This window comes from Cheilinus undulatus, linkage group 11, assembly GCF_018320785.1.
Source record: "Cheilinus undulatus linkage group 11, ASM1832078v1, whole genome shotgun sequence".
Taxonomy (NCBI): domain Eukaryota; kingdom Metazoa; phylum Chordata; class Actinopteri; order Labriformes; family Labridae; genus Cheilinus; species Cheilinus undulatus.
The window spans coordinates 40023146-40044247 of record NC_054875.1 but is presented as its reverse complement, the minus strand read 5'-3'; the positions used below and the strand labels follow the sequence as shown (position 1 = coordinate 40044247).

Sequence of the window (21102 nt, the reverse complement as noted above, 5' to 3'; positions counted from 1 at the left end):
TCACCTTGATTCTCTCTTGAAATCCCAACCGTTTCTGCCTGTAGAGGGCGCACGCGCGTAACACAGTGCGTCGTTCTACAGACGGAGGACGGCTGACGTCACCACTTCCACAACAACAAGAAGCTGAAAAACAAGGAAGTGAATGATTGTGAAGCCGTAACCTGTTCTAAGGCCGTGACAAGATACGCAGAGCTCCGCTTATTCTGAAATATCCTCTGTCTCCAGATCATCCAGAAAAATGAACAACAAAGGTATTTCTCCAGACCCCTTTTTGGTAATTAGTCAGCTGTTCGCCACACGGCGCTGACGTTATAAGAAGGAATGAAAAGCTGTCGTTAACGGCCATCTGAAACGGACCTCAGCTGCGTACATGACAATAAACGGACTTTGTCTGTATGGCACACACGTTGAGCCGAGGCATGTAGGTTAAAACGAAAGATATAGCTCGCAATATTAAACGTCCGAATTTACTGTCACCTTATATCACCGACCATGAGTGTCCAGGTCACATATTTATAGTTAGCTAGCTTTACAGCCTGATTTTAAAGGCAGAGCTGACATGGCTTATCTGTTTTGGTTTACAAGCATCGGAATCCAAAACTGTGACAATCACCCAAACGCTACTTAAATGTCAGTGTGACTTTACACATTGATATGACAAAAAAAAGACCAGTTTAGTTGTACATAATACGGCTGTTAAATTTGACGATACGTAGATACTTTTAGATACCGAGTGTTTTTTGAAACGGTAGAATCTGTGTTACTTAAGTGCACGATGTCCTGAAAAACTGCGGAAGCTCAAAAACTGTGTTGTCATAAGACAGGTGCTTAGGAGTGTAATAAATCCATAAAAACAATACATTTCAATATAAATATATATATATATTATATATACTGTATGTAGTATTGAAAAGGGAATCAATATGTTTGGTGATTAATATTAGAAATATATGTACATATATGTTTTTACTCTGACATGTTCCTCATATGAGCATTATCAAATCTTTTCTTTATGGCAGGTTTTACTTTAGTCATACACGTTAGACTCAAGACTACAAAAAATACTAATTATCAACTAATCTACCAAATAGTTCTTGATTTCTCAAGAAAACGTCAACACAGTTGCTCTTTACACAAACTCCCATAGCCCAAGGGAATTCCTTTAAGTGTTGTTTAGTCCAGCAGGAACACAAAGAACAGCAGAAAGTATTTACACATGGGGACAGAGAGCTAGAGCATTTCTCCTTTTTTCCTGTCATTTTGTCAGTTTTTAAACTGTAGCTCTTGAAAATGATCATTTCAAATGCATTTCTCAGCACTTATGAGGCACACCTGAAACTTTGCAGTGAGGTTTCATAATGTCATAACAGGGTTAATGGGTGCCCTTAAAGAACGGGTTATGGCCCTTATCTTAATGGATAACATAAGAGGCTCTCACTGTGGGAACAGGGGGTAGATAGGATAGAAAAATACCATTTAGTCATTGTGTAAAACAATATAATGAAACCTTTGGCAGTAATCCATACAGTAGCATTACAAAATCTGTGAAAAAAATATAAACTGCATACATGTCTACAAATAAAACAGCATGAAATTATTGCTTAGTTGATTGTTATTGAAATGACTGTGGTTAATGTATGGTTAAGTTATTTTACAGTGAAGGAAAACACAAGTTATTTACACTTTATGAATGTTACTGGTAATTCCAAAGTGGATGAATACAGTTTTTGTACAGTGTATTCATAGTTGAAGTCATTGAGAAGGTACAAAGAGAACTGATCAACTTTTATGATGTCCTGGGGTCAATTCTGACCTGTTTTTATTTTTTTCTAAAATAATAAATATGAAGTCAATTTTTTCTATCTAATTACCTGGAAAATAACATGGATGGTTCCCTACTACACCCTTTGCATATATCCTGCATGACCAGTGCCTATAGAAATCAAAGGGTTGTTATTGAAATGTGTAGCTTTTGTTGTCAGCTTATAAAGTGGTTCTAAATGTGTGCTTAATTTAGCCCTTAACAAGACCTAATTTAGTGTAAATGAGGCATATCTTCTATAAGTTACAAAAATAAGAGTAAAAATTGTGTTAATAACAGAATGAAGTTGGCTATAAATTAAAGATAAATGCAGAATCAGGTGATACACATATGTTTTTATAAAGAGACAAATTAGATGGGGCCATTTTTTAAATCAAAGATGACAACCGTTTGATGCTAAGATTTTATGAATTGGTTTTCATCATCTATCATTTAGATAAGGGATGGGAAACCCTGGTTGCAAGAAGGGCCACCTTCATTTTATTTTCAGTGCCAAAGGGGTAAATTGTTAGTAATTTTGGATATTCTTTATCCGACAACTATGACTGCTAATAACTCAAAGTGAAAAATAAAAAGCATCCATGGTCATTTTTCTAACATTTATATAAAAAATGATAAGCTTAACAAAGAATTAAATCAAATTTAAGCCATTTTTTTAATGCAGTGAAACATTATTCCCACAGTTATTTTAATATATTTTAGTGGCATATCTAAATTTTTTAAAATGCCACTAGTGATTCTTACAAAAACGTTTTCCTGATGCAGTTACTGCCATTTACATCTCTACTTTCTTGCATTAAACCAAACAAATGCTATCAATCGAAGAATATATTTGAAATGTTTCTTTTTTTCACACTTTCTTGGCAGGTTTGTCATGTTTTCTTCAAGTTTGTAATTGAGTAGAAGTTGAAATTGACTTTGGGGGATGGGTCGGTGGGGTTGCATTGAGTGAAGAGGAGGGCCGCATGTAACCCTGGGCTGCCAGTTGTCCACCCCTGATCTAGACCTATCATCTAATGATTTTCTGATCATAACTACAGTCAAAATTATTAATTTTTTTTAATTATTAAAAAACAAGGAATAATCTCATGTAAATGATGTATACTAAACATAAATCTAAATAAAACTGCCAAATTTGTTCAAACATGTAATTTTTCATACATATAAATTAGAAAAGCTGCAACACAGAAATAAGAGACATTATCATGCTTTAAAAACAGGGAAACCAGGCTTTGTCAAATTTAACAATGAAGGCACTAATATAATGTCCAAGTGAAGAAAACAAAGGGGTTACCAGTCACTGCATATGGTGGTAATATAAGTGAACAGCAGTGGTAGAGTGAATGAACACATGAACAGTTAATGACAGCTATCTTAAGTTGTAATGATAATATGAATGATCTTTAACCGCAGAGGCATTATATGCCCTACATTTTCCGGCTGTTTTAAAATATGAAACTACTTTCTTTAGTTTTCCTGTAAATTCCTTCTTGACATGTCATCGACAGCTTGTCCTCTGTCATTCTCTTTTGTTGATTCTGTGAAATGTTTGACCTCTCTTAAATTCTTGCTCTCTACTGTTGACTCTGACCAAAGTCGCTCAATCAACCAGATCTCTCCGTGTCAGTCAGTGTTCAGAATAAAAAGTAAAATGTTGTTTTGCAGGTTCATATCCACAGCAGGCTGTGTACCCTCAGCAGAGCACTGCACCTGTATACCCTCCTGCTATGCAAATGTCTCCTCAGGCACCTCCTTACACAGACACACCACCTGCATATTCTGAGGTAATAATGACAGTTTTATCTTAATTGATCAGACAGTTACTCCTTATGGTGCTAAACGGTTAAATCCTGCCTCTTCTCCTCTGTGTGTGTGCAGATATACCAGCCCAGATATGTGCTTCCACCTCAGGTGCCTGGTCAGTTGCCTCAGATGTCCTCTCACTACCCTGGTGCTCAGGTGTACATGCCCATGCAGCCACATATGCCTGTTGGGCCAGTGGGCCAGAATGTCCCTATGGCTTACTATCCCATGGGAGCAGTGTACCCACCGGGTTCAACAGTGATGGTGGACGGGGGCTTTGATGCTGGTGCTCGCTTCACAGGTGGCACTAGTGTCTCCATCCCAGTGAGTATTGACTGAGTTCAATTCATTTAATTTCCCCTCTTATAAAAACAGATAGGAGTCAATCTTCTGATTGATATTGAGTAGGCTTACACAGACTTGAGTATCCTTTTATTAGCTGTATCCCAATGTATCATATTCAAGACATTATGTTTACATGTGTGAACAATAAACTCTTTAGAATCCAGGATGCTTAAGTCCATGTGAGCCCATTCAATGATATCTTTTCTTAACTGAGAAATATTTCTGGGCAGCATTATGTCAACAGAACATGTTTGGGAAAGGGTAGGCAAGTAAAGTTTATTTAGAAAGCACTTGTCAAGAACAGACATTGCAATGTGCACACAAGTGCACACTTTATTCCTCTCTCTTGCTCATAATAGCAAATAAATAGCAAAATCCAAATGGCATATCTAAAATAACAGCGGGCGTCATTCACTAATATCTTCCTATGTTTTTTTCTTGAATTTTTTCTTAAGAAAGTACTTAAGAGAAACGTATGTAGGGTTCATGATGCATTCTTAAACTGCTGAATTGTTCGTACCTGTGTTCTCGAGTTGATGAATGCCAGTTGCAGGCACGCTGGAAGCACATGCACAAAAATGTCCACTATTTTGCCCATATGAAAGCATATACTAGAGGGCAGTGTGCAAACACAGAGGGCACACGAGTGAAAGGGAGAAGAATCAGAATATCATTAACATCCAGATTTAACAGCATCATAATACTTTGAAATACTTCTTCAGTTCTAAAGTGGATGTGGTGCTGCAACAAAGGGCACAGAAAGATAAAGAGTTAAGTATATTTTCAGCACCAGTAATGGGAATTAGAATCATATTTAAAAACATATGTAAGAATGAAAACATATTTAAGAACAAATTTCTTCATAAGAACGGTTGATGAAGGAGACCCAGTCACTCTATCTGTGTAGCTTTTTACAATAAAAAATAACAAGTGCTTTACAACTAAATCAGGGCAAAATACAAAAAAACAATACACAGGAAAATATAGAATGATAAACAAGTAAATAAAACTTAAACATCGTTAAAACCCATATTTTGGCTGCATAGTTATAACTTTGCATATTTTAAAGGGAAAACTGTATTTTAGGTTTTATATAGCATTCAGATGGCTATATAATACACAAGCAGGAGCAAGGAAAGCATTTTGTCCCAAACCTTTAGGGTGGGCCCAGGTCCATAAGACCCACCTGTTAATACTGCCGCTGTCATTTCATCACAAACAAAGGAAATTTTACAAAGCTAACACAAACCTTCAACACTTCTTCACTGATTTAAATATTTTTTTGTGAAAATTCTTTAATCAAAAATACTTCTAACTTGGACAAGGGACTTAACCCCAATTTCTCCCCCTGCTGCATCACTGGCGTATGTATGGGATTACTACTGATGAACACTTTACACAGCAACCTCTGCCGTCACTGTGTGAATAGGAAAAAGTGCTTAGACTAGTCATACGATGAGAAAAGTGCTATTTAAGCTCACGTCTATTTACAATTTACATACCGAACCACTGGCTGCTTTAAATGACAATCATAACTGCCAAAACTCCTTTGGTAAACAAAATATGTAGGAATGAGCCCTCCCTGGACACAAAACGTAAAGGTTTAAGGTGCTCTTTGTCCACATGACTATACTGGGAAAATAAAGCAATGTAAAGGTGCATTGTGCAATATTTAGCCAAGAATCATTTATTGAAAAAAACTTGGTAAAACTGAAACTAAAACAAAGGAAAAGTAGGCCTTTCTAGATTACTATCTAATCACCTGAATATATAAACATGTTTAATTTTTATCAACTTAGTATAAGCCTTATTCATGCACAGTGAGGGTCTCCTTCATGGAATCCGCCATCTTGGATCATCTTGCATCTATCGCACCACAGAATGACCAAATAACAGATTTACTTTTCTGATTCTGCTGGTTGCAGCGGATGCTACTGGAGTTTAGCAATCTCGAATCTGACTCCTAGATTTTGCTAATATTCCCAATTTTACACTCTGTACCTTTAAATTGCTCGAACGAGAATACCTTGGAGTTTTTTCTTGTTATTTTCTCCAAGTCTCCTTTTAGCATTTTATTTTTTTAAACAAACATGTAATTAAAGTATCTGGGGAAAAAATGTGCTTGTTATTTCTTGCTCATTTAAAGTAGTTAGCCTTAATCGCTATCAGTGCTTTCTATCTTTGTCAGTCCAATGGTAATTTTCTGCTCTCTCTGTCTCCAGCCCCCACCTCCTGGACACCCACCTAACGCAGCTCAGCTGGCTGCCATGCAGAGTGCCAATGTTCTAATGACACAGCGCAAGAACAACTTCTTCCTGGGTGGATCCAGCGGAGGTTATACAATCTGGTAACAGCAAGTCTTCGACTCGTCCCTCATGCCTCAACCGTGCCCCCATCCCAAACGAAAAATCCCAGTTCCTCCCCCTTCTTCCCATAAGCCTCCCCCTCTTCAGGCTGCTTGGCCATGCCACAATACTGATTTCACCTAACGGAATGTAATATTTTAGCGCCCCTGTGAAAGGTACAGTACTCCACTTCTTACCTTGAGATCTTATGATGAATGACTCTGCTCGGAGAGGGCAAATGCTAATTTGAAAATGTGAAATAATGCCAAATTACTTAAGTGGGTCTAACCTCGTTGGTCATTCCAGATTGAACCTCCTCCAGGCATCTGTGTTTTTCCAAAGACCTGGTCTCCTTTGATTGAATGGATCACAAATCACACTGAGATGTCCTTGTATACCTGTAAAGCTACTTCAATGAAATGTTGAAATATCAGACCTGCATTCTGTAGTTTAGCTGCTTTATAGTGAAAGTGAAATGCAGTTACAAAGTTGCAGTGAAAGCGCTGAAAAAATAAACATTCACTTGTCTTTTCTTTAGTGTAGTTAAATTAATAGATGTGTATTAGTTTCCTGTAAATACAAGTATGAGAAAGAACATCTCAGCTATACAAAAAAAAAAAAAAAAAAAAAAAGAAAAAGCATCCTGGATGCGTCTAGCTAGAGCTGTCTTGTCCTTTGCACAGAATCTAAAAGACCACTGCAAATTTCTTGCACAGTGATGTGTTATATCGGACAAATCATGACATTGAAATCAGCTGTAAATGAAATAAATTAAAGCAAATAATAAAAACAAAGAGTTCACGCAATATCCAAAGTGGTTTACTGTACCTTGTTGGGCAACTTGTAGATGAACATAGTCAAGTGCCAAAGAGCACTGGGGATAGCCCTAAATAAAGCAAATTAACTTCAGTAAACTTAAAGGAAAGAAATTTAAAGTAAATCCAAAAAGTAAGATGAGCGGGAAGGGGTGGTTGGTGTAACATTTTAGCTTTTTTTTTTCCATTTCTTTTTTCTATTTCACAGTCGGATACCCAGAGTTTATACACTAAATGTTTTATTGTTCTATTTTCATGGACTACCTTCATTTGTTTGACTTTTTCACACCATCTGTTAAAGTATTTATTCACTGTAGGAAATCTTTGTGATCGCATTAACATTCTCTTACTTTATGGAATATTTCCTTTTTATATTTTCCTTTCTCCACATTGAAGTGATCTACATGAGTAGTTAGGTTTAGTATAACCAATGAGCGGTTGTACCAAAGATTTGGTCTTCAATGCACTTAAGTTCAGCGTGACTTTAAATTTAAAAAAGTCACGATTTAAAAGCAGACATATCATTAAATCAGCAGTTATGAGAGTGTTGGTATCCAAACCTTCAGTCCAGCATGACTGCAGATGTTAGTAAATGTGTTGTCGTCACTTTATGTGGGTTGTTTGCATCTTTAAGTAGTTGTATACTTTTGCACCTTTTTACAAATTTGATTGAATACTTTTTATCTGAGATGCACTGCTAAAGCAAATGTGAGTGGTTGCACACAAGGGGCTACTCTTTTATTTTTGTTTTGTAGCTCTGTTTTCATGACTTTTTAAAGAAAGCTGTGAGATTTTTGAACATTTTTACACTCTTAAATTCATCAAGTCTTGTCCACTTGAAAGTCAAGATGTGACGTGCTCCGTAGCCTGAAAGTGTATGCAAACGTTTGCAGCGAGGCTAATATCACTGTCAGCATAATTGTTGATTTTAAGGCAAAAAAACTCTTTTGAATCACTACTTTATACGTGATCGTGCAAACTTAAAGACGGTATCTGAGTCTTGATAAGATACCGTTGACATACATTTGTGGATATTCTTCATATTGGTGTCTGGTAGCGTTGATGTTTCACTGGGTATCCGACACGCCATATCAAAAGTTTTAACAGCTGTGGCCACCTGAAAATAAACGGAGTGATTCTGTTATTTTAAAGACCAGCTGTGTGCTCTTCATTCGTGTAGTTAACCCCGAAACATGACTGACACGTTGCTCAAAAATGGCTCAATGTTCATTTAATATCTCTTTTTTTTTTCATTTTATACCAATGAAGAGGGCCACAGCTATCAAAGCTTCTAAAATCTGATTCAGACATGTTTTTTCTTTATTTCCATCTCTGCTCTGATTATTTGTAAAGCAGCATAATGGTGGCTTTGTCCCAGCAATATGAAGTACTGTATAACTACAGCTGACCAGTAGATGCTATGCCAACCACAGCCAGCAAATGGATCTCTCTCTTTGTCGAAGGATAATGGACATTTATAGTTCAGGGATTCTCTTTACAATATTTTGTAAAACATAGATGTATGTACTAAAGTGATGTGACGGACTTTGGTACACGTTCTATCTTTTAAGATTACTAAAGGAGATGAGTGTCAAAGATGGAATACTTTGAAAAAAAGAACTTAGGTGCACTTAACTTTTTTATACTAAACTTAAAATTTAAAATGTAAGTTTAGAATAAAGGTTATTTTGGAAATTTGAAACCTTGTATGATTGTTTATTTCTGATCTAACATACTGTATCCAGAAATGTTTTAAATTTTGGGTTTTAGTTGTCTTTTCCTGGCTGGTTTGTGTCACAGGTAACTGACATTTCCTGGATTGTCAGTGGATGCTCATGCCCACATGACCAGAAAACATAATGCACAGTTTATCTCTTTATGTCAGAAAATACCCCCACTTTTTTAGTACATGAACAGCTTTTTGTGACTGTTTTAAGTGCTCTTTTAGGTCTTACTTGGAAAAATAATTCCCTCAGAAAACATTAACCAATGGAAATTTTGACATAAGAAGTTATCCATTTCAAGTCACATCAATTTGTTTCCCTTATTATTGTTCACTTATACTATAGGCTTTCAATGTCAAATTTAATTTCAACCTATATTTTTTTTGTCCGTATATTTCCATTGGATGTATGCAAAAATGAAACATGCAAGATAAATATCAAATTCTTGGGAAAAGGGGCGAAACATGTTCTGAACTTTACTTTGTAATTTTGTTGTACTACAATAATAAGTAGATATTTGTGACTTTTTCCCCAATCATTTCTGGATTTTTGTCAACTCCATCAGACACACTAAATATATTTATTTCTTTATTTTGTAAATTCAAGATGAACGTCATGTTTCAGTTATCTAACACTGGTATTCAGTAATGATATTTAGGGGAGAATGGGGTTGGTTGTCACACTTTTACTCCAGTGTGAATTGCTCATCAAAACACCTGTCAATAATCATTCCTGCATTAAACTGAAGCTAAAGGTGTTGGCTTGAAATGTGTACCCCTCTCATTTCCCAACTTATTGAAACAAAGACACGTGACGACCAACCCTATCGCAGGGATGGTTGTCACACACAATGGGTTTTTTTTGCCACAATATTATTTTAATAGCAAAAATCTTGAAAAGAAGGTGGAACTAAATTTGAAACCTTAATTGCATTCACAAGTTGACAAATAACTTAATGCATGTTAACACAACATGAGCAAAGTCCATGAGCAGGGACCATGAGCAGGAACATCTTTAGGCCAGCCTATAGCAACCTTAAGAACAAAACAAATAGGCCTAACATTAATAGCCTACTGAATCGGGCTACATGCATTCACTATTTGAGTTACAGTGATAGCAAATGTAGGATCTATGCTCTCCAACTAAGCAGAGCTTGTGTGCTTACTGGTTGCACATCCAACACTTCTCCCATACCTCCCCTGAACGTCTGTGACAACCAACCCCAAAGAGAATGTGACGACCAACCCAAACTGGAATTTCTTGCCAGCATCAAGGCTAACAACAGTCTAACAGCTGGTTAGTTATCTAACAACAATCTCAACTATAGCTTTCCTTTCACACTTTTAAGGGTACCAATTGTTTTGTTTTATAAACCCATTGTGGAAAAGCCTAGAAGAAAAATACTGCGGAGCTGAATGTTTACAATTTGACATGAAAAACACAAAAAGTCCTCTCACCTCAAGTTCAGCTGAAGACTATTTAGGTGAGCTTTGGTCCCAATTCCAGAAATATCCATTTGAAATTTTGGGAGACAGCGCCCTCTGGTGGGAAAATATAATGAGTGTGACAACCAACCTGTGTGACAACCAACCCTTGTCTTCCCTTGTAATAAAGTGCATCATTTCCAATTATTTTACATTTTTTCACTCATCTGAAGTGTCTTATCTTTGAATTTCATAATTTTCTAACCTTATCTTTAATATTCACAATATTTAACTAATCTTTTTAAATAACTTAGATTGCAATTTTACATTGCATAAAGATTAGCTGGTATTTTAACAAATAAGTAGAATAAATGAACAGAATAATGCACATCTGATGACGTTGACAAGTTATCTTAACTATAGATAAAGAAAAATGAAAAACTGATGATGAATGATGAAAATGAACTCTGAAACCAAGCTCTGCATGCTCTGATTATAAATAGGGTAGTGTGTGTGTTAGAAACGATTGGATTAAAATCTGCAGGTTTGGATTGTGGCTCTTGCAAAGGATTTTTTTTTCAACTATTTGGCTCCTTGGTTAAGCAGGATTGAATAACACTGATCTACACTCTAAAAGAGCAGTGTCAAAACCATTTAAATTAACCTGCAAACTAAAATGCTATGGCCCGCACTAGTATTTAAGCTTGCACCCTTATGTATTATACTGATGAGTTTCAACACTAGATAGTGTTACTTCTATCAATTCAGTAAACATTCTGTAAACATTTTGAAAGGAATTCATTGGCATGCATTGTTCATGACTTGAGTAAAACAAGGTCCAATTTACAAAGTATACTGCGCCAAGCATCTTCAAGCACCAGCACCTATAAAGTTTGACATCTTCAAGCAGTTTGCTCTTTTTTGTGTCTGGATTTGCAGATTAGCCATCAGCTGATCAAAGCATCCTTCTCATCCTGACCAGGACTGGATCCAGTGGTAGCCAGGGCCCCCTGAAGACTGACCGGCTATGCTAAAATCTTAAGCATGGCCAGTCACTTCATTAATGGAAAACTTTGATAAATGCCTTCCTTCTTTAACCTCCTGAGACCTGAGCTTTTGTTGAATGCATTTTTATTTTCCCCCACTTCTTTGGGATAAGTAGGACCTCATAAGTTCAAACATCAGTCTTGGCTTTTAAAAGGAATTTCTTTTAAAGTTTCCTCTCCAAAATCCATACAAATTCGGCAGGTTTTCAAAGAAATTACCTACATTTTTTTTAAATTTATCAATATATTTTAAAGAATGTTCCCAGAAAAAGTATCCCAATAATTCTTTGAGTAGTTCCCAAATGTTTCAGTGAAACTTTATCAGAAAGCCTCAACATTTCAGAACTTTCTTCCCAAAATTCCATGTAAATTCCAAAAAAAAAAAAAATTCAAGCAGATTCCCTCTAAAATTTTTGGACAAATCCCAAACAAAAATACAAATTAATTCCATATAACAACAGAAACATCCAAACAAATGCCCAGAAACTCCCATGAAAATTCTTGAAAAATTCAAACCACCCCCCCATTCCCATCAAAACTACTCAAATTAACAAATAAAGTCCTGGAATTTCTATGACAGTGCCCAAAAACTTCCCAACAAATTATCACAAACATCCAAAACAAATTTCCCCAAAACTTCCAAGGGAACTCTCCAAAATATACAAACCTATCTGCTAAATTTCCTTAAAAATACTTGAGAATTTTCAAACAAATTCCCTGAAATATCCACAGCCAATTCTTCCAGCATTTCATGCAAATTACATAAACTTCAATGAGCATCCTGGACAATTATCTAGTAGAAATCTGTTGTAGAAAATCCAACAAGTAATGTCCTCAAACGTGCATGCAGGGTCTTAAGAAGTTAAACTACAAAGAATATGTTGCTTTACACTGGGTTGGTTTTACTAACTTTAGTATGCTACAAATGACATACAGGTACATAAAAGTGGCCTAGTCATCTTTTTATATCTTTTGGTTTGTGACCCTCAATGGAAAAGTTTTAAGTAACTAAAAGAAATGGCTACTTCATTATACACATAAGTAAATTACTTAGGGATGCATGCATATATTGAAAAATACTTATTTTTGCCAGATTATTGCATCGACTGCCCAGACTGAAATCAGACTGAACTGATCAGAATGAACACAAAACTGAGTTTTTTTGTTGTCATTGTTTCAGTAAGCTTTTTGTCTTATATCTATGATTACCATATGAGGATGTCTCTTCTCTGGTTATTGAATTCAGGGATGCAACAATACACGGCAATGCAATTTAAAATCAGTGCTAATATGAGCAATTTAAATTGATTTGTCAAAAACATACACCCTTATTGCAACACTCTATTTAACCAGCTGAGGGTACTATTCGCTGTACATGAAGAGGAGACCTTCAGAGGCAAACTGAATAAGATATCTGTGAAGAAAATCAGTAAGATGATATTTTTACGGTCAGAGAATAGGAACAAAAGAATTGTATACATAAAGCAGAAAATTAAGTGAGAGCAATAAAATCATATTCTGGATGCTGTGTCTTGATAGATACCCTATTGTGAGCCGTTTTATTACATCCCTAATTTGAATAGTTTGAATTTTATCAACTAAACAGCAGTCACGATGTGTGTAGTAAAGTAATGACTATTACTCCTGGATTTTAACAGGAAAGACTTTTATAATTATTTATTATGCCTGGGCCTTCACTTGGGATTTTCCTTTTATAGATAAAGTTTTTTTTGTTTGAAAGGACAATCTATTCAATAGCACAGCTGGTAATTAATTTTCTTATAACCAATAAATGTTTGCAGCCCAACACATCACTAAACAGACTTTTCAATGACACTAGTCCAAAAACAAGTTTTATTGTCTTCCTTATTTATCTCAAACAGGGAAGTCATCAGTAACAGTGTCTGGCAAGAATAATACAAAACAAAACCAGGAACAACAAACCTAACACAACAAATAAAGTCCAGCTATCCTCCATTTAAAAAGGATGACATTTTTTGACAAGCTTATAAAAGAACTGCATAGAAAACCTCATTTAAAAGCACAATAATAAAAAAGTGACTATTGCCCCGTTGACACGGCTTTTAGTGGCTGTGTTTGGAGCAAAATACAGTAAATCTGAATGAAAACAACAAATAAGGGTTAAAAAAAATGACACATGGCTGATAAATAATGTAGCAGACAAGCTAATCTTACATGATTGTTACTGATCGTGTCACAGTGACATTTCAAAAACTCCACCACCTGTTTCTCGCCTCGCTCTGCTAATCTCAACACACCTGCTCTTCTGCCACCTGCTCCTCGTCCATCACAGACTCCCCCTTCCTACAACAATCTTTGGTATTGCTTCTTGTGCGCCTTGGAACAAAAAACTTCAATAAGGATTTTCTCTGTGCAGCGAGTATCGGCCTTCCCTCAAAACACACTTACAGAAAATAAGATAAAAACACACTCTCAGCCCTTCATGGAGGTTTTTTTTTTTTGCTTCTGTGAGTCTTCTCCAGGTTTATATGAAATATTCCTTCTTTTCACTGGCAGATTGGTTGTGGTACTCCTCATCAGGGTCCTCTCCTGGAGCCAGCTCCCCTGTCGTCCTGTAGTCTCCCTTGTTGTGGCAGAGATACCGGTAGAGCAGGAAGGCCAGAGCAGCTAATGTCAGCAGAATAAGGACGATAACCACTGGGGAAATAGAGCAAAAATATCCAGTTTAAAGGCCAATTTAAGACATTTTCACCTCACATATAGGTATAAGAAAACTTTGAGGATGAAGGAGAAAAAGGTACCTGCAATAACAGCAGAGTCAGGACTGGGCGGGGCTGCTGTTGTGGCTGAAGAGCAAAAATTCAACAAGAAATATTAGGCTTATTCAACAGCAGGTTTCAGTATTGGGCATTTTAGTAAAGTATAAATAGTTCAAGAAACACATTAAAGCTATCTCTATTTAAGGCCTACACAGTCCTCTTTACTAGCCTGGTGTTGTTTCACACTTAACAAATAAAGACATGACTCAGTTAGAGGCCCACGTATTTTAAGAGTTAATGGATCGAGAGTAAAGAGAAAAAACAAAGACTAAAAATGTACTCTAACATCTGTCCAAAAAAGATAGAATAACTATGCATAAGTGTGAGAAAAGAGGTCAAATTCAGCTGAAGATTCATATGCACAGTGAATATTGCAGGGTCAGCAACCACACAATCAAGTCATTTTAAGTCTCTGCCTATCAACACTACTGATAGATCCATGTGAGCATTCACTGATGTTTGACCTCAGACCTCATGCTATGTAAAACTACAATAAAGACAACAGTGCACTTTTTGTTAGGAACTGCCATCAACTATAAATTATTATCAGTCAGTTATTTTTCATCATCACTATTAGTAGTTTTTCTCCAACAAAATACACTCATAACACACATTTTAGACTCAGTTAAAGCAGAGTATCGTTGTGTTCACTTTTAGCGTCAGTGGCCCTCATTTATCAAACTTGTGTGGAAACCAGCGCAGATTCAGGTGTACAAATCATCTCACGATAAAGTCAATGTGTGATTTATGTAACGTGTATCTGACCAATAACAGCACACGACTGAGCGGTCATGCGGGGCTACCTCCTCACATGACATCATGAAGGGAAAATCTTAGAACGGCTTGTTTCAGCACACATTTGCTGAAAGGTGGAGAAAAGGGTGGGGTTCTGGTTCTTGGGGTGGGGGGGACTGTGGACAGGCCAGGGACACATATTTTTGTTAGAAACGCCTGAAAAGGTGTATTTTGTATAATATGTGACTTTTAAGGTTAATCAGAAACATCACATGTGAAAGGAAATTACTGCTGAGGTTAACAGTGATGTTGGACAACAGAACTCCAGCTAATATTTGTAGCTATATATATAATTTATACATCTGTGATATATCACTTGTATTGATATTGTCATAATTCTTCATGTTTGGATAATGTAATAATTCATATTCTTTACATTTGGGTTTTTAAAACATTGTCAACTCTTTAGATATTATCTAAAAATCAATCGCAATTAGATTATTTTCCCAAATCGTTCAGCCCTATTTCTGAGTGCCCTGTAAATGTTTAAATTACGGAGGCAGATGTTTCTGCAAACTCTTATTGGACATTTTAACGCTACAACATCTGCTTAGAGCATCTTAAGACATTCTGATAGGTTTACATAGCTCCATAAGCCGGCACAGTGAGTTACTGATGATTTTATTAATAGGGGGGTCTCTCTCACTCTCACAGTACAGGCATAGATGGGCTGCCTTGAAAAACAAGGTCAAATTATTTTTTTTCTCTTTAACCCATGCCCTTATTTTTTTAAATTACATGTTCTTCCTGCTCTTACACGTCTCTTTAGTCTTTCCCATCTTTAGAAATTAATTCAAGGCCTGTCACTAGTAAAGGAAGGGTCATTTCATAGACTGAAGTAGATAAAAACACAGGCTATTAAGTGAAGTTTTCTAAGCTTCTCCAGCTCCATCCAATAAATGCAATAAATCCTTATCACTGAGAAAACTGATGAATGGACTCTAGATACTATAAAAGTAAGATTTATTTTTACAAAGCTGATGACAAGGAAAGTAAAGAGACATTTTTACTTGACAGGATTAGTGAGGAAATTAATGATCAAACAACTGTGAGGGTCCAAGAGGAGACTTTTCTCTGCCTTCACCAATAGGTTTAAGAGTTACCTGGAATCATGGTTGTGCTTGCTGGACTGGGTCGTGATGTTAAAAGCCCCGTATCTGTAACTGACAAAACAAACAAACAAAAAAAAAATGGCATTTATTGATAAAACAGAAACAACCTTTAAAGGCCAAGATATCAGAGCACTCGTTGGCTGCTGCTCCAATTTCAGAAAAAAAGTCTGTACTCACCTTCTGTCACAGTGGAGTTTGCAGACAGTGTTGTCAAAGACATGATGTCTGATACTGGAAGATAAAAACAGAAGTTAAAAATGTCTCACACGCTGCTCTATCTCCAGTATACAGACTGCTGGAAGTGATTTGTGTCACTGCAGACTGAAGAAGGGATAATAACTGTTGTGACACAGTAATCTGATTATTACGAGCTGGGACAGAAACAAACCCGCCAGCCTCTTTTATTCTTTTCTGAATCCTCTGATGTAATGACCTAATCAGAACAAAACAGTGGAAGAGGAAGCGATGCGATCTTTAGCTTCAGTGAAACGAGGAAAACTAAACCACTGCAAACACCACATGACAACCAGTAGACAGGCTTTGAACGTTTGTCTTAAATCCAGCAAATGAGGAGGGATCAGTGTTTAAATCTACTACATAATCAGCAAAATTCTACAACATTTAGTCATTTTAGGGCAAAAGGCCAAACATTCCTGGGTTTAACGCTCTAAAATACAGGACTTTCCTGTTTTTCGTAATCTTTGAGTACAGAAAACTTATTATTTTGGGACTTTTGACCAACAGTTTCACAATGACAGACATCTGAGGACATCAGCTCAGACCAAAGGTTAGTGAAGTAGGTTGTGTCTTTACATTATTAGCTCAAAACTTAAATTAATCATCCTCCAATTCTTCACTTAAGGGCTATTTGGGACCTAATAGGAAGTTTTTATTGAGACCCTAAAGAAGTCAGATGTTTGAGAGGGTTTGTTTGTCTCCCATATAAAAAGTTGCTCATTAAAAGTATAACTTATACTTCTCATAACCCCTGCAGCTCTGAAGTAGATCTGTGTATAACAGCATCAAAAACAAACTTCATAGGTTATGTGTGGCTTTCTGCTAGTTTAAACCTAGTTAGGATAACCAACTATGTTTATTTTCTTTACTGATAGATTAATCAATATATTCCTTTATCAACTGATAAGCTGTTTAGTCTAAAAACTGTCAGGCAATGTGACAAAAGTCCTTAAAGAGTTAAAAAATAGAGCTTGTCTAAAATTTTAGGGATTAAAACTTCACAGATACAGCAGATATATTTAATAATTCTTTATCTGTTTTGGTGCTTTCACTTTTATTTAGAAAGGACTGTGGATAAAGTAGGAAATTCATCTTTGCCTTTGCCAACTTTTAGACATAATTTAAAAAGACATGACTTAACTTGAGCATGTTGCACATTGACAAAAAAAAAAAACAAAGAAATCTTTAACAAAAAAAAAATGTATATATTTACTGTGAACTCGTTTTAATGCAGACAATTTTCTCAAGGGTTGTCAGGATGCCAAAATTTTAAACTTTGTTTTGTTTTGCTATTTAAAAATTAATTATATTAATACCTATTTTAAGATCATATTGACCAAATAGGAAGACCTAGGCACCCAACTCAGTTTGGTAAGGTACAGATTCTTTGCTGATGACTTCACGTCACAGCAGAGAACTCTAGATGAAGGCAGGAAGTGAATTCTGCACAGATTACCGCTTCCAAAATGCCAACGTTTGTTCCTTTTATGACTGTGCCAACTATTCAAACTGCGAATAAAAATATTGAGCTACTTTTGAGTCCCAACAGTAGTGACACATTCAGGCAAAAATATTTTCAAAAGGTTAAAAGCTGTTGGAGGAAACAATGGCAGGCCTCCATCTAAAGCCTGGACGATCGGAGTCCGACAACACTCCTGTATGGTCTGTTTCCACAATGTGGTCCAGCTCGGTTTAGTGGCCCACAGTCCATCAAGGTAAGTCCTTATATTCCCCATGTTTGCACAGCTGATGCTCTCCAACCCGTCTCATAGCAATCAGTCTCTTTTAAGAGATTCAGATGACTTGGCTCGACTCAGTAAAAAGAGTTGATCTGTTGACTACCAAACAGCTCTTCATTTGGTACCAGTTTGGCTTTTTAAATGCGTATTAAATAGCAGCAAAAATGTAGGAATGAAAACTGGCTCTCCAATGAAATCTAGCCAACATGGTTCACATTCAAGAGCAGTTTTGTAAAACAGGCTTGTTGGTGAACGGCACGTCACTCGGTCTCTTACCCCACAAGGTTTATTGGGTTAATAGCGTACCAGCATTTCCCTTGAAAGCATTTTCTGACATAACATGGGTGGCAAACTGTTAAAGGGGCAAAGCTAGCCTCTTAGCTCAGTAAAAGACTCCTCAGGACTCTTGTCCCTCTTGGTAGAGATGCTAGAAGGTCTGCAGGACAAAGTATGTGGAGATACTGATTGTTTCGATGACTGGTAAATCTGCACTCAATGCCTGTAGAAATTTTCTGATGATAATTGCAGCATACTGATTCTTTTAGAATGGTAAAGTATGAACTTTTCACAATTCCCATTCATTTTTAATGGTTGTCCCTCACTTCCTGACCCCAGTCTGGTATTTCCGTGTCATCGGGATCACGTGACTCTAAACCTATTTTCTTGGACTGAGTCCTGACTCATCAAATCATAAAATAAAAGCTAATTTCACATCCATACAAGGAATTTCAGAAAGGCAGAATCTTTAAATAAAATGTTCAGAGGGTGACTGGACAAACATTCTGTCCCATTCACTACAACCAATCAGAGCAACAGAACATGTGAAGCAGTAGGTGTGTATCACCATGGGGAATAAACTATGTAACGCCATTTTTAACTACTAAAGAAATGATGTCTAGATCTGAAACAACTGCTGCTATAACTGCATCACTTATACAACTAAACTATGCCTGTAGCTGCCGCCTCTCCCTCCTCAATTAATGCCAACTGGTCCAATCATTCTCTAACCAGGGACAAGCAAATCAGACTGGAGCTTTGCAAGGTGGATCTGCCTGATGACGGATATGGAATCTGGCAAGACTATCAACTTTGCAAGGTTAGTCCTTGTCAGGCATCTTTCTGATCGAATAGGTCAGGGGTGTCCAAACTTTTTGTGTGGGCCACATACAGAAACAAATAAGGATAGTTGAGCCACTGTCATATACCTCTCCTTGATATTAAAGTAAGCAAAACCAATCTAATCTAATTTTCTGTAATCCATTAGGGCCTTATAAACCAAGATACCCTTATTATTTTGGTTCCCAATATGCTGTTTATAGTGTTGTCTCAATTTAGTCCTTTAAAAACAGCATTAAAACTAGTTGTCAAAATGTTTGTTTACAGTATTAGCATGGTGGCACTGCCCTTTGCTGAAACTAAGAAGAACAATACAGTCTAGCACAAGCGTCATGCTCTATTGAGGGCCATATTTTATTCAATTTAAAGCATTTTGGGGGCCAATCAAAAATGGGCCGAGGGCCACATTTGGTTTGTACACACCTGGAATAGTATTCTAAGCTTTAGGTATGTTCTGTTATATTAACATCAAAAATAACAGAGACTGAGTAGTTTTAAAGATGTGGTAGTTTTATTTGGTATATTACATGTGCTACAAGCAGGTTTGCCAACAATGAGTTGGAGCACAAGAGCACACATAAAGTTGTTGATAACAACACAGATCTCCTAACTAAATTTTGTGTGATTTTATTCTTTTAACTGATCAGAGCTATTGGTCACCCTTTACTTTTTTCAGTGGTTTGCGTGATTTTAAACCAAAAAAAGTGTCAAAAAGTTGTTGACTATAACCACTTGGTGTTAGGTTGCTTTTAAAACACAGTGTTTCTTCCTGTTCATGATTTTGTAAAAGAAGGTTATGGTCCAACACCAGTAATACGCTGTTTAAAATTCAGAAAAAGAGAATTTTCATTTGTCTCCAGTGTACTGTATGCAAACTTAAATCAATTTTGGACCAAGACAATATATATTTGTTGACAAAAAAAACATTAACTGTTAAAACTTTACAATACAGGGAGCAGAAATGTACCTTCAAATGCTCAACAGGACAAAAACAAGTTTTTTAGATTGAGTATTTTATCAAACTGGTTTAAGGTGGACTTACTGTTCATGGTTGGTGCTGGTTAACTCCCTCGTTTCCTGTTGGAAAAACACACAAAAACAATAAACAACCTCATCTCTCACTGACATTTCCGCCACCACGTTCGTGAACATGCGGGTTTTCATGAGTGACATGATTCAGTGACTAAATGAACCTGTGAGCACCTTCTCCATTGTTACTTCATTTTTCAGCCCTGGTTCTTTGTCCTCTCAGTAAACTGGGCTGGCTAACCTTTAAAGGAAAACTTCTTCACCTACATTCACACAGCTAGCTTGACTCAAGGACAACCAGACAAACTGTTAAATAACTAACCCAGATTTCAGGTTTAAAGGCTCCCTGCGAGTTTCAATCACTTCTCAATCTAGTCATTGTTCATCTCAGCGGCTCCAGAGAGCTTACCTGGGCGCAGCTGAGCGGAGCGGAGTCACCAAAACGTCCCGGGCTAATAAAACTTTTCCTCTGAGGCTAAATGTGAAGGTGGAGAAAACTAACGCACGCTGCTAACTTCAGTCTGAAATGTTATCCGTGAGAGCGGCTGTCAAACACGTCTGAAAAACTGCGTCCGTGAAATACAGTAAGTAGATCTACTTTTTCTCACAGCACTCGTGAGTCACGAAGCACACACGCTCTCGATTTCCGCCCCTCCCTTTCCTCCCCCTTTTCTGTCGCTCCCCGTCATAGATCTTCAACATCGCAAGATGTATCACTACTAGATTAAAAATGTTGATCAGAATACAGAGCTGGAGCAGTGGCGGACTCAAGATATGCGAGGGACAGGACGATAAGAGGGGCACCAACTTTGTGCAGGGGGGCACAAAAGTTGTACATTTTTAGTGAAATACTAAAAAACTAATTGGTTAAAATTTTGTGAACTGCACTGTAATTAAATCGAGAATTTATTAATCATTTAACCATTTATTTCACAAAGATAGTATATGC

At 36.7% G+C, this 21102-nt stretch overlaps 2 protein-coding genes across 5 annotated transcripts; one reads left to right on the top strand and one right to left on the bottom strand.

The window, feature by feature from the left end:
* The first annotated feature begins 100 nt into the window (after nucleotides 1–100).
* dazap2 (DAZ associated protein 2) lies at nucleotides 101–8832 on the top strand. Its single transcript, XM_041799261.1, has 4 exons — nucleotides 101–251; nucleotides 3488–3606; nucleotides 3701–3949; nucleotides 6193–8832. The coding sequence occupies exons 1-4, from the start codon at nucleotides 239–241 to the stop codon at nucleotides 6319–6321; spliced, it is 510 nt and encodes a 169-aa protein (XP_041655195.1). The 5' UTR covers nucleotides 101–238; the 3' UTR covers nucleotides 6322–8832.
* A 4332-nt stretch (nucleotides 8833–13164) lies between these two features.
* Nucleotides 13165–20809, bottom strand: LOC121518124 (cell adhesion molecule 2-like). 4 transcript variants are annotated; one of them, XM_041800342.1, is made up of 6 exons: nucleotides 20563–20809; nucleotides 20167–20201; nucleotides 16210–16263; nucleotides 16024–16083; nucleotides 14108–14152; nucleotides 13165–14003 (listed from the first exon to the last, which is right to left on the bottom strand). In XM_041800342.1, the coding sequence occupies exons 2-6, from the start codon at nucleotides 20171–20173 to the stop codon at nucleotides 13831–13833; spliced, it is 339 nt and encodes a 112-aa protein (XP_041656276.1). In that variant the 5' UTR covers nucleotides 20174–20201; nucleotides 20563–20809; the 3' UTR covers nucleotides 13165–13830. The 4 variants fall into 4 exon arrangements, with proteins under 4 accessions (XP_041656276.1, XP_041656278.1, XP_041656279.1 ...); XM_041800344.1 differs by having other exon boundaries at nucleotides 16024–16077; XM_041800345.1 differs by lacking the exon at nucleotides 20563–20809 and adding an exon at nucleotides 20328–20529 and having other exon boundaries at nucleotides 16024–16077.
* Nucleotides 20810–21102: the final 293 nt, after the last annotated feature.

What these genes read in the sequence shown, in the direction of transcription:
- dazap2 (XM_041799261.1), top strand. An exon ending in CACCACCTGCATATTCTGAG is followed by an intron (nt 3,607 to 3,700) that starts GTAATAATGACA and finishes GTGTGTGTGCAG; the next exon opens with ATATACCAGCCCAGATATGT. An exon ending in GCACTAGTGTCTCCATCCCA is followed by an intron (nt 3,950 to 6,192) that starts GTGAGTATTGAC and finishes CTCTGTCTCCAG; the next exon opens with CCCCCACCTCCTGGACACCC.
- LOC121518124 (XM_041800342.1), bottom strand. An exon ending in AAGCACAACCATGATTCCAG is followed by an intron (nt 14,153 to 16,023) that starts GTAACTCTTAAA and finishes TTTGCTCTTCAG; the next exon opens with CCACAACAGCAGCCCCGCCC. An exon ending in TGACTCTGCTGTTATTGCAG is followed by an intron (nt 14,004 to 14,107) that starts GTACCTTTTTCT and finishes CTATTTCCCCAG; the next exon opens with TGGTTATCGTCCTTATTCTG.